This window comes from Grampus griseus, assembly GCF_964374135.1.
Source record: "Grampus griseus genome assembly, chromosome: 3".
Taxonomy (NCBI): Eukaryota; Metazoa; Chordata; class Mammalia; order Artiodactyla; family Delphinidae; genus Grampus; species Grampus griseus.
Genome location: NC_139019.1, coordinates 143,173,833 through 143,187,527, shown reverse-complemented (window position 1 = coordinate 143,187,527; position 13,695 = coordinate 143,173,833). Strand labels below are relative to the sequence as shown.

General features: G+C 43.6%; 1 protein-coding gene across 7 annotated transcripts in view; it reads right to left on the bottom strand.

The window, feature by feature from the left end:
- TENM2 (teneurin transmembrane protein 2) overlaps window positions 1-13,695 on the bottom strand; it is a gene marked incomplete at both ends in the record, with an annotated part of 991,817 nt that overhangs the window by 210,920 nt on the left and 767,202 nt on the right. For all 7 annotated transcript variants that reach the window (XM_082650012.1, XM_082650013.1, XM_082650014.1 and 4 more), the window contains one exon: window positions 6,385-6,590. In XM_082650012.1, coding sequence (XP_082506138.1) covers window positions 6,385-6,590 — 206 coding nt within the window. The remainder of the gene's footprint in view (window positions 1-6,384; window positions 6,591-13,695) is intronic.

Below are 13,695 nucleotides of genomic sequence, written 5' to 3'. Positions count from 1 at the left end.
GTAAAAATATGCCTTCCTTCAAAATGAAATTAAAATGCTATGTGGTGGGCTATGCAAGCTGACAGCCCCAAACCCTGGTATTCTCTCCCCACTAAGATCCCAGAACACTGCTCTGCAGGAAGACAGAAGTCCAAGGAGAGCCTGTCTGCCTGGATCATGGGCACTGGACAGGGGCACAGTGACAGAAGCAGGCTGCTCAGAACACGTGGGCGTCCCACTGACCCACGGATCCAGTTACTTCCACCTCTAATGGAAACTGTGTGCAGTTGACTTGCTTGGGCAAGAGAGAAGGGGACAAGGAAAGAGGGAATTCATTTTCAAACAAGGCTCTGAATTGGAAAGGGATAAACCGAGCTGGCGAACAGCTAACCCCACTCATCGCTATTTATAAATCTGCTTTGAAAAAATGTCATTTAGGGGAATTCTGCTGAAGAGGACAATAGGAATGTTTGCTCGGCTCATTTGATCTTGGTCTGCACATGCTCGATCTGCCATATTTGCATTTCTCTGGTATGATCATGGGGCAATTTGTGGTCTCTTAAATCGTTCCCTTCTATCGTTCAATGAATGTGTGGATAGTTTTGCTTCCCATCCCACAGACACACCTCGGAGTAAAGCACTGGGGTTGACAGTGTCTGTTTCCATCTTAGCGTCATTTAATCCCTACTACCTGCCTCTAATCAACCCTTACAGCTGGAGCTGTAAGCCCACCCCACACGTTCAAGTTGCCTCTGGAAGTCACTGGGCTCATGGCTCCATCAGTCTGAGTGATGAAATAGGCGTTTTTAATACTCGCTAAACAGGATTGGGGAGAAGGTGAAGTCCCAGCAGACCTCCCCAGCGTTAACTGCATCTTGTTGGTTCGGTTAATCATGTACCTAATTTGCCGATTATTGACTTGTTCTCACGCAGGATTTTACTTGGCTTGACATATCAGTAGCAATCCGTGATGAACTGTCAAGTAAACCTGCTCCCTGCCTTAACCACCCAGATGCTCACTTGCATCAACAGCTTCTGAGAGTTCCTTTGATCCCTAGCACTGCATCCAGGTCAGATGATGATGATGATGACGATCTTTAAGTCTCACCTGTTTCCCTTCTAGAACTGGGCTCAAGCAAATCTGACACAGTTTGTAGGATTTCAAATACTTGGCAAGACGGACTAGGCTACCTTACATACACCAGCCCCATGAGAATTTGAGTTGGTAGGTTGACAATGGCTTAGATCAACTTTTGTTTTTCTTTTTTGTCTAGGTCTTAAAAAAATGGAATGCAGGGCACCAAAATGCTGCATTTAAAAGACAATGGGGGGCTTCCCTGGTGGCGCAGTGGTTGAGAGTCCGCCTGCCAATGCAGGAGACACGGGTTCGTGCCCCGGTCCGGGAAGATCCCACATGCCGCGGAGCGGCTGCGCCCGTGAGCCATGGCCGCTGAGCCTGCGCGTCCGGAGCCTGTGCCCCGCAACGGGAGAGGCCACAACAGCGAGAGGCCCGCGTAACGCAAAAAAAAAAAAAAAAAGACAATGGGGGCTTCCCTGGTGGCGCAGTGGTTGAGAGTCCACCTGCCGATGCAGGGGACATGGGTTCGTGCCCTGGTCCGGGAAGATCCCACATGCCGCGGAGCGGCTGGGCCCTTGAGCCATGGCCACTGAGCCTGCGCGTCTGGAGCCCGTGCTCCACAACGGGAGAGGCCACAACAGCGAGAGGCCCATGTACCGCAAAAAAAAAAAAAAGACAATGGGATAGCTACCTTTCTAACAGACAAGGATTAAACAATGATATCCAGTTTATGCAAGAGTTCAAGTAAATAATACGGGCACTTACTGCCGCTGGTGGGCGGGAGAGTAGGGAGGGTAATTGGTATAAACTTTCAGAAGGAAAATTTGGCAATTAGTATAAAATCCGTAAGGGTTACTTTCAGGAAAAGAACTAAGGGTGTACACAAAGACTAGCCATGAGGACAGGTCTCCCAATATTTTATCGTAAGGCATAAGGGCCTTTCATTGGGATATCTGGTGCCCCTCTACCCAGGAACCTCAGAGGACTGTAATTCCAGCTCCATGGAAGTTAGGATCTGACTTGCTTTGGTCCATATGAGAAGGGCTTAAATGATACGTGACATTTCCAAGCCGAAGTCTTTCGGGATTGGTGCATAACTCACCATCTTCTCCTTCCTTTGCGATAGGGTACTAGTTATGTTCCTGACAGTGGAAATTCCACAGGTCCGTGCCCTTGAATGAGACTGACACTGAGCAAAGCCCAGTATCACCCAAAGTGAACACGTGAAGTAGGATGTTCCCAACCTCCACATGTTTGCCATTTGGGGCTGGATAACTCCTTGCTGTGGAGAGTTCTCCTGTGCGCGTTTAGCAGCAGCCCACCTGCCACTGCCTGCCAGGAGCAACCTCTCCCCAGGGTGACAACCAAAAATATTTCCAGACACTGAAGAATGCCTCTGGGGTAGGGAAGAATTGCCCTGTGTTGAGAACCACTGATATAAACAAGAAATAGCCTCTGTTGCTTTAAGCCACTTAGATGCTGAGTTTTTTTTGTTTTTTTTTATACTGCCACTGATATCTTTTTTTTTTTTTTTTTTTTTTGCGGTACGCGGGCCTCTCACTGCTGTGGCCTCTCCCGTTGTGGAGCACAGGCTCCGGACGCGCAGGCTCAGCGGCCATGGCTCAAGGGCCCAGCCGCTCTGCGGCATGTGGGATCTTCCCGGACCGGGGCACGAACCTGTGCCCCCTGCATCGGCAGGTGGACTCTCAACCACTGCGCCACCAGGGAAGCCCGTGCCACTGATAACCTTTTACTATAGCAAAAACACTACATAACTATTCAGCAAAAGGGGACTGCTTCCAATTACGGGTGTTTTTACTTCCTTTTGTTTTTCTGTACTTTTAAAATTTTTCTGTAATGAAAACAATTTGTCCTTTGATAAGAAGAAAAAAACGAGAAAATTAATTTTATTTTAAAAACCTATATTTACATCATCGCTTATCGACAGACAGTATTGACTAGGGCCACGCAGGATTTCTAAGTACAGTGAAACACTAGTGTACCATATCTTTATATTGTGCTTCTGTTTGCAGAGTGTTTTCCCATCCTCCCTTTGTTGTGGTAGGGGTAGTGTAATTATAGCAACACTGTGAGGCAGGGAACACAGGTAGACAGGGAAACTGAGGCTAAGAGAGGTTAAGGCGCATGTCCGAGGACACCTGGTTAGCACGTAGCAGGGACTCCATCCTCAGTTTTCTAATTCCAGGACTTTCTCCCCTATGCCATGCTACCTCTGTATTGTATCGCTGTAGAAAGCCACGTTCAAAAAGTCAACTGGGACAGACTCTGATTCTTTGGGAAATTTAAACAGGTAAGAAAGGATTCTCCCCTGTATTTAATATCCTTGGACAAGGATACCAAATCTTGTAGGCACTTGGTCAGAGCATGATACTCAATAAAATTTAAGCACAGTCATTCATGCAATGCAGCCGAGAGAATTTCATATTCCTCCCCCTCCCCACTTCTTCCTCTTTCTCTCTTTTCAGCTCAAATGAGTCACCTTGGCTAGCCTGCCAATCCCCATAGAACGTATGTTCCTTGATAGGATATACCAATAGAAATGAAAAATTCTATAATGGTTTGAGACGTGAGTTAGTCACCTATCACTGCGAGGGGCTAAGCTCCATCTCCTCCAGGAAACGTAGCTCATCAAATGGACACGAAGGCACGTTATGATAGCGAACGATCGTGAGAATGCGTGGGGAGTCGTCTTCTCCTCTCTTCCTTTTTTTAAGAGCGCCCCTGTATTGTACCTGTCCTGTGCATTCTAAGCATCTGCACCGTGTCTTGCTTACCGGACCCTCCGACGCATGCTAAACTCCCAAACTGGGAGCTGGACGGCAACCCTCTGTGCACACCTATTCATTTCCCTTCCCATGAAATGGGAAGGGGCTGTCCCCGGAGTGCAGCTATTTTGAGAGGCCGATCACTAGAACAATCACCGGCTTAGCAGGAGATGGACAGCGTGGTGTAGCCACAAAAGAAGGAGAGACATTGTCATTGAGGGTTTGAGTCCTGAATGTCAGAACAGCGGGGAACCTGGGAAGAGTACGTTTCTGCCTGCTGTCCACTATCACTCAGTTTCAGAGGGTTACCTACTTGACTTGCCATGATCGCTGGCCCTTCCATGATTCTGCTCAGAGCATGCAAGCGAAGGGGGATAGCAGTGCTTCAGAACAATGTCAAAAGGGAGAGGTTCCCCCCCGCCCCAGCCTCAAAGCTCCTGGCATCCAAGGGGCTGATAGGGAAGTTATGCTCAGCTGTGCCCAGAGGCATGTTCCTACTTACTCAAATAATGCCAACAAGTAGATTTCACTGCTGTCAATCTTTCATTATGCTACAGTAGAAAGAGTGGAGTCTGAAGGTCAGGGAGACCCCCTAACAATTTGCATAACTTCCCAGACCAGCACCCTGCACCTGCACCCTGCACCTGGCCAGAAGTTACAGAAATGCCTCAGGGACTCCTCTTAGCTGAATCCTTCTCTTTCTCTTGATGAGAATCTCTTTAAAGGACAGATGTGATTTTTGTAACAAGAGTTCTGCTTGGTCATGGGCTACGTTAACTCATCTCTAGATAATCAGTGCTTAGACCAATAAATATTTTTCTGGATGGATGGATGGAGGACTTATTGATTACCACTTTACACATTGATCCCTATAGCATGGGCTGTGTATGTTAATATAAACCTACACAGCTCTCCCTGCTCAAAAAAGAAGTAGTCCTTTTAGTCCCTTATATCGATCGTTTCAGGCTGTAAAGATGGGACTGCAAATAAATTTCATCTTGAGAGCCAACACCAGTCAATTGGTGGTGGCTGCCTTTAGGGTTCTCTTGGAGGTATCTGTGCACTGAGTTTAGTGAGGAAAAAGTGCAGTCATCGATTAGCAATGTCTGCTGTGAGCTAAGGACAAAGAAATGGTGGCCTGACTGCTTTGCATTTGCCAAGGGGTTTAAAGCTTTAAATTCTTCCAGTTGAATTTTCTGGATGAATACCTTCCCAACACATGTTTAAAAAGGTCAGCTTTGACTGGATATAATGGGTGGTTAAGGGTGTTTTTCCCTCCACTGCTGTATTTTCCTAATGTACTTCTTTACCTACTTGCTGGATTTGAAAGGAAATGAGGCGGGAAAACAATGCTTGGTTTTCCTTAGGATATACAATTCTTACTGGAAAAGAAAACCAAACTAGATGAGGGTGAATTTATCCCAAGTGGGATGTATAAGAAAATCTCTACCAGGAAAAATGAAAGGAGGGATGAGAAGAAAAACAATGAAATCCATAATCTAATCTAATCTTGTCATTCCCAACGCTGGGAATAATCTCACTTACGCAGTGTCAAGCACTTCCCAAGGCACTTAGTACAGGGAAGCACAGGGAAGCCACAGAGAAATGGTTGCTGAATTTTGGTTAATGTTACGTCACTCTTTTCAAACACAGTGGGATGTCTCCTAGTGATGTTTTAACAAATAACTAGACCCCTTCAACAAAAAGTACCCAAGGATGAGCAAAGGTCTGGCAAAGGTGACGTCATCAGGTGGGGAGGTAACCATTTTCTTTTTCTGAGAAATAGTTCCCGTAACATAAATTTAACCACTTTACAGTTTGGTAGTTTTTAGTATATTCACTATGTTGTGCAACCATCACCGCTATCTAATTTCAGAGCATTTGCATCACCCCGAAAAGAAACCCCAAAGGTATTAGCAGTCAGTCCCGATTCTTTCCTCCCTCTCCCCTGGCAATCACTAATCTCCTTTTTGTCTCTAAGGATTTGCCTATTCCAGACAATACAAATGGAATCAAACGGTATGTAGCCTTCTGTATCTGGCTTCTTTCATTTAGCATAACATTTTCAAGATTCATCCATGTTGTAGCATGTAACAATATTTCATTCCCTTTTTTTTAAAAAAATAGTTCATTCCCTTTTATGTTTGAATACTATCCCATGGCAGGGATAGATCACATTTTGTTTCTCCATTCATTAGTTGATGGACGTTTGGGTTGTTTCCACTTCGGGGCTATTATGAATAAACACTGCTATGAACATTTGTGCATATTGTTAAATGAGAAATAAAGTTTTCAATTCTCTGTAGGAATACACCTATTAGTGGAGCTGCTGGATCATACTGTAATTCTTTGTTTAACTTTTGGAAGAACCATTGAATTCTCTTCCACAGTGGCCCTCCGTTGTACATTCCCACAAAGCATACAGGAGGGTTCCAACTGTTATTGTCCATCCTTTAGTTATAACCATCCTAGTGGGTGTGAAGTGGTGTTTTTTTTTTTTTTTTTTTTTTAAACTCATGGCTATATCAAGCATGTTCCTACCTGGGCATGAGACGGTGGAAGTCCTCTTCTTATGTAAACACCGAAGAGAGCATCCTTCCCGAGGGAGATATTGAACTTTAAGAACTGGGGTTGACTGATGTGAATCTGTGATCTCCAAAACACGCCAGGTGGGACTTCTTGGGTCACCCGCCGACCAACTTCCGCTTCGCCACTGTCTATGCTGCTGTTCTTCAAGAACCAGGGCACTGGAAGATAGGAATTGACACCAAGTCCATGACATGTGTACACATTAGTTGGCTCTACATTTCTGTTTGATTATATGCCAGTATTTAAAAAATATATGATGGTGAAACCCATGGCAAATTTCTCTTTAGGTCACAACTTAAAATATCTAGGTTTTAAATAATAATCCTAGAAACTCATACCCCAGGGCATCTGAAATATTGGCACAGTGCTTGCTAAACTTGAGATTACTCTTTACTGATCAACTATCATAAGAGCTGGAGTCTAATAAGTACATGTAAACTCCAAATGTGACTGGGATGTAAAATGATCAGTAGGAAAGGGGAGAGTGATATTAATTTGGCACCAGATTTAATTCTTGCAGCTGTTAATTATTCTTTCCTGCCACAAACAAGTCCAATATACTCTGACATTCTCATAAATTAATAAAAAAGAGCCAGCAGTGAACAAACATCAGTCCAAAATAAATAAAATAACTCAACAGAAAATGCTGACTTGCTCTAAGGCTGACCCAACATTGGGTGTCACCCCTTCCTCGCTTAAGAGGAGGGACTTAAGTACCGTGTGGAAACCACACCCCTCTCACGGTGACACTGGTGCATCTCTGTTGCATTATTTGAAATCACTTATATAGGAACCACTGGTTGCCCATACTCGGCAACCTTCAGAACTTTAATAATAGGAGTTCCAGAAATTCCTATTTTAAAAGAGGGTTTCTTAATAACAACGAACTAGCCAGGGTCTCCTACACTTTGGAGGGTGGTTTCCTTTATGAACACAGAACGAAGAAAAAGCTGGGAGTTACTAGAAGTTGCCCAAGAAAAGTTAACTGATCTCTCAGGGCCTCATTATCATCCTCTCTAAAATGGGAACAAAACCTTGATGGAAGCTAGTTTTACATAGGTCACGTGTGATTCCTTCAAATGGATTCTGAACTTGAAAGGAAATATAAAACCACAATCTCCTATCGTCTTGAGAACTTCTAAACCAGTTGAAACCAAATCCAGAAAGAACTGAAGACATTTTGGTTTCGAGGGTCTTTTCACTTTTTCATTGATCACTTTGGCGGCCTTGTGGATCTAAAACTTCTTCAGTCTCATGGGCAAAGGATGGGAAGCCAGCTCCCTCCTGCATTCTGTAATGGACGCACTCTTCTGAATATATTCATCTGTATTTGGCCACAATCCATTGCGAAAGGTGTGGATGGTCGAGAGAGATCATAAGGTTGCAGAAGACTGGCATGAAAGGTGAGTGAGGCATTCTGACTTAGCTGACCTGGCTCTGTTACCACCTGGCCACTGCATTAAGACAATACTCATAAGTGCTTGGTGCCGGTTTCTCATTCCGGAAAATGGAGAGGTGACATTCTTGGATCCCTAAAGGTTTTCCATATCTAAATTATAAAAGAAAAACCACAGAATGACTTGAGGGTGTAAAGTTATTTTTTTCCCCGTATTTAGTTCAATAGTGGGTCAAATAGGAAGTAAACAGGGGCTTAAAATAAAGTAGAAGACACGCTGCTTTGGACCTTAAGAAGAAACCCTCGACCTCTAGAATAGGGAACAGGCTCCTACAGGAAGTTTGGAAGCTTCCATCACAAAACATTGTTAGGAAGAAAAGAAACTAGTAATCCTTCGTGGGTCAGTTCTTCAGATGGTTTGCTCCTCAAACATTTTTATGTTGCCTATCAGATAGGAAGTACTTTCCTGTAGGGGAGGAATACTGCATAGCGTGTAAGAGCAGAGACTGGGCTGAGACTGCCTTGGTTCAAACCCCAGCTTTGATACTTGGTAAAGTGTATCCATTCTCTGTGCCTCAGTTCCCTCCCTTGTATAACTGGGACACTATTATTATTTATTTCATAGCATTGTTAGGAGGATTTAATGAGTGAACCCATGCAAAGCTCTTCGACTAATTTTTGGCACAAAGTAAGCACTAAATAAAAATTAGCTATCATGATTATTATTATCGGTAAGGCTCTAAGCCTCAAAAGCATATTGTTTATTTTGCTGACATAATGACATATCTAGGGGGAACCACTTGTTATCACCAGTTGATCAGAAGCTCTGATTATTATAAATTAAAAACGAATTTGTACTTAAAAATGCTGCTTTGGAAGGGCTCCTCTCCTCGCCAAATTAAGGCCTTTGGAGGAAAGGATACAATAAAAAGGATGCAGTAAGGAAGAGCTGTAGGAAAAAAAAAAACCAACCCTGGGGAAGAATAGTTTAGGAGTCTCTGATAGAGACCAAATGTAACCCCAGCAATCACAGTGTAGCAACAAGTTAAAGAAATGCACTAAAAATAAAAAAGAATTCTAAAGAAATCACTCATCTTTAAACTTAATAAAATGAGCTTTCTTTCGTGTCTGCTGGGCTTTCAGGGGTTGCTGGGTTAATGACAGGCTATGAAAAAGTAGCAGGGAATCGGCACCCACGAGCCCACTAATCTGCTGTTGAAACTTAAACGGATTTTGATAATGTCAAACCAAATGAGGACGCCAGAGGTGGCGAAGAGGCTTTCAGGGAGCGGCTGCGCTGGAGAAATTCTGACAAGGAGCCTCAGGGGGTTGATTCTTTTTTTTTTTTTAATAAATTTATTTATTTTTAGCTGCGTTGGGTCTTTGCTGCTGCACGCGGGCTTTCTCTAGTTGTGGCGAGTGGGGGCTACTCTTCGTTGCGGTGTGCGGGCTTCTTATTGCAGTGGCTTCTCTTGTTGCGGAGCACGGGCTCTAGGCACACGGGCTTCAGTAGTTGTGGCTCACGGGCTCAGTAGTTGTGCCTCGCGGGCTCTAGAGTGCAGACTCGGTAGTTGTGGCACACGGGCTTAGTTGCTCCGCGGCATGTGGGATCTTCCCGGACCAGGGCTCAAACCCGCGTCCCCTGCATTGGCAGGCGGATTCTTAACCACTGCCACCACCAGGGAAGTCTGGGTTTGGTTCTTATAGTAGTGGGGTCCCCCTTCTTTCAGTAGACCCCAACTTCAGGACACTGAAGTCAGTAATTAGCTGCTCCCGCCAATGAGTACAGGCTGACTTCTCAGTAGTCACACTCCCCCACCAGGGTTTCAGATGCCCTGCCCCTCATGTTCCATCCACCAAAGGAGGCAGTGCACCTGGGTGCTGAAGTATACGTTTTGTAGCCAGACAACTGGGTTCAAATCCTGGCTCTGGTTCTTCCTTGTTGTGTGACCACCAGCAATTTGCTTAACCTCTCTGGGTCTTCATTCTCTTTTTGTTAAAATGGGAACAATAATAGTAACTATCTCATAGGCTGAGAGTAACAAATGGAAGTACACAAAGAAGGTCCCTAGCATATAATAATAGCAAAATATATGCTAGTTACACTGAATTAAATAAAAGAATGAAAAACGATAAGGGAAAATGTCTGGCTTTTTTTTTTTTACCATCTTCATTGGAGTATAATTGCTTTACAATGGTGTGTTAGTTTCTGCTGTATAACAAAGTGAATCAGCTATATGTATACATATATCCCCACATCCCCTCCCTCTTGCGTCTCCCTCCCACCCTCCCTATCCCACCCCTCTAGGTGGTCACAAAGCACCGAGCTGATCTCCCTGTGCTATGAGGCTGCTTCCCACTAGCTATTTTACATTTGGTAGTGTATATATGTCCATGCCACTCTCTCACTTCTTCCCAGCTTACCCTTCCCACTCCCTGTGTCCTCAGGTCCATTCTCTACATCTGCATCTTTATTCCTGTCCTGCCCCTAGGTTCTTCAGAACCCTTTTTTTTCCCTAGATTCCATACATATGTGTTAGCACACGGTATTTGTTTTTCTCTTTCTGACTTACTTCACCCTGTATGACAGTCTCTAGGTGCATCCACCTCACTACAAATAACTCAATTTCGCTTCTTTTTATGGCTGAGTAATATTCCATGGTTTTCTTTTCGGAGTAAAGGATTTTCAAAAAGACATTGTGTGTATATGTGATATGCATGTATATATTGATTTACATGTATATGTGCATATATGTGTATATATGTATGTATGTATCTATCAAGGGAGAGGGGACAGTCTAACTCTTCTAGAATAGACTTAACTATGGGAACAAGCTTAAAATTGGGAGTCAGGCTCTGTTTCCATTACTGATTTTTGGTGGGACTTTATAGAAGCCTGTTTGGTTATTTTATTGATTAGCTTAGTTTATTGAAAATCCTGCTTTATTTAGTAACACTGAATTTTTTTTTTTTTTTTTACAGTGTAACAGGCATCTGGTTTATTTATTTATTTTTTACATCTTTATTGGAGTGTAATTGCTTCACAATGGTGTGTTAGCTTCTGCTTTATAACAAAGTGAATCAGCTATACATATACATATGTTCCCGTATCTCTTCCCTCCTATGTCTCCCTCCCTCCCACCCTCCCTATCCCACCCCAGTAACACTGAAATTGAGATCCAGTCAGCTATACCTTCACACTGAAGCTCTTTTATCCTTTATACCCTGCCTCCTGCCAGATAAATAGGTTCTTTCTCTGCGTTTTCATAGCATTTACACTTAACTCTACTGCAGCACTGTTGTTGGGTACTATGTTGATTTTACTTGCCTTTCTAAGTGTCTCTTATTAGACGCTGTGCTCCCTGAGGTCAGGCAGGGCTACAAATGCATCTCTGGGTTCTCCGTGGTTTGCACCTGGCAACCCATGTATAAATTCTTATTGAACTGAATCAAGTTTCATCTGACCATCTGATGGGGTATTTTAACAAAACCCCTGTGACTACTGGGTGAAATGAGAGCCTTAAGAAAGATTTACTTTGGAAAGTTGCACGGAAACTGGCTTTAAAAAAAAAATTAAATTCTCTTTTGAGAGCTCCATGGGGAAATTTACTACCTAAAGAAAACTTCCTTATGAATCCTTCTGAAAAATCATGAGTCAACTCTTAATTTATCTTTTGTATAAAGTCTTATAAACAAAAAAAATGAGCCAAGGCAGCTGGAGTCTAGTGTATAGGTCATTGGATTAACAACCAAGAGGTAAGGGTCCTAATCCTGATGCTTTATGATGCCGAACCATTTGTGGAAGGAACAGGGATGTAAATGAACTATTCTGTGGAACTCCCATCCTTGTTACTAAGCAGCTGGCTAGTTTTAGGCAGTTCAGCTCTCCAGGTCTCATTGTCCTTATCTACGTAAGAGTGGTTTGGACCCAAGGATACCTTAAGGGGCATTCCACCTTAGCCTACTGTGGTTTACAGAGCAAGTCAGGAGGGTCATCTCTGGGTTTGTGCTACAAAGACGCCTATGTGGTGTCCGTGGGGGGAGGGGTTATCAGAAAGTGAAGGTAACATCCCTTTTAACAAACCAGTGATTGCTTTCAAACTAAACTTTCCACATATGCAACTGAATTATTCTTTTGCAAAGAGTTTTCACTTTTTCCATATATATATATATATACACATATATATATACATCTGCATATAAATACCTTTAATATATATAAAATTTTCATTTTGAAATAATTTCAGATTTATGGAAAAATTTCAAACAATGGTACAAAGATTCCTGCATATCCTTCACCCAGATTCCATAAATGTTACATACATTTGTGTTCTCTCTCTGTATATAAATATATATTTTTTCTGAAACACTGAGTTAAGTTATAAACAGGTGGCTCTCTTACCTCGAAATACTTCCAAGTGTTTCTCCTAAAAACAAGGCCATTCTTTTTCAGAACCACAGTACAGTTATCACAAACAGAAAATTAACATTGATACAACCAAATATATCTAATTTATAGACCTTATTCAAATTCGCCAATTGTTACACTAATAGCCTTTACAGCCAAAGGAAAAAAGACTTTTTCTACATACTTAAAAAAGAACCTTCAAGGGCTTCCTTGGTGGCGCAGTGGTTAAGAATCCACCTGCCAATGCAGGGGACACAGGTTCAAGCCCTGGTCCGGGAAGATCCCACATGCCGCAGAGCAACTAAGCCCGTGCGCCACAACTACTGAGCCTGCGCTCTAGAGCCCGCGAGCCACAACTACTGAGCCCGCGTGCCACAACTACTGAAGCCCGCGCACCACAACTACTGAAGCCCGTGCGCCTAGAGCCTGTGCTCCGCGATAAGAGAAGTCACTGCAATGAGAAGCCCGCGCACCACAACCAAGAGTAGCCCCCACTCGCCACAACTAGAGAAAGCCCATGCGCAGCAACAAAGACACAATGCCGCCAAAAATATAAATAAATAAAATAAATACATTTAAAAATAAAGAACCTTCAAAATGAGTGGGCATAACTTCTGTAACTTTAAAAATAATAAAAGGACGAGAAAAGTTAGGCCAATACTGCCTCCCGAGAGATTAAAAGGAAAGGTGCCTTTTGTAAATTGCTACAGCCAGCGTGGGGAACCATCTCCATGACTCTGTCCTTGGAGGTCAAATCCCTGAGCTGATGTCCAGGAGGTCTGTGCCGCCCTCCAAGGTCAAAGAGGCCAGCAGCCCGGACCAGGCTCCCAGTCCCACAAACAAGGATCAGAACCTGGGCTCCCGGAGCCATGCCAGCTCTTCTAGGACAAACATGGTTAACCCCTAAAAGGATGCCATTGAGAGTCACTCAACAAGGAAACAAAAGTAATTATGGTTTCTACCTTTACCTCCAAGATGGCTGTCGTCATATTGAGAAGTTCTGAGTTCTCAGGAGGCAATGTTGCATGTGGAGCTGGTCAGCCCTGGGTTTGAATCCCAGCTCTGAGAACTACTAGCCGTGCGCCTGCGGGCTGATCCCTCCCGCTCTCTGAGTTTGTCTACTCCTCTGTATAATGGGGTTGCTTCTGAGGATTAACCAGAGTAACACAGGACGCGAATTCTAGGCACTTTTACATCTTTCTATCCAGCTGTTGTGCTGCCTGCAAAACACCTGTAACTATCCCAGATTTGGAGGATAAATATGTGATGATTTATTGATAGTTTATGGTACCAGCTGCCTAGTGCACTATTAACTACAAGAGGGCCCAGGGCTGGAGTGGGCTGTAATGAAACAGACATCTTGCAGAGCAGCTGAAATCAATACACAATGAGTGGTCAATACATCTGCAGACATGGGGGGGTACCTACTGCATGAATTAAAGTGCTACGTCCAGAGAAA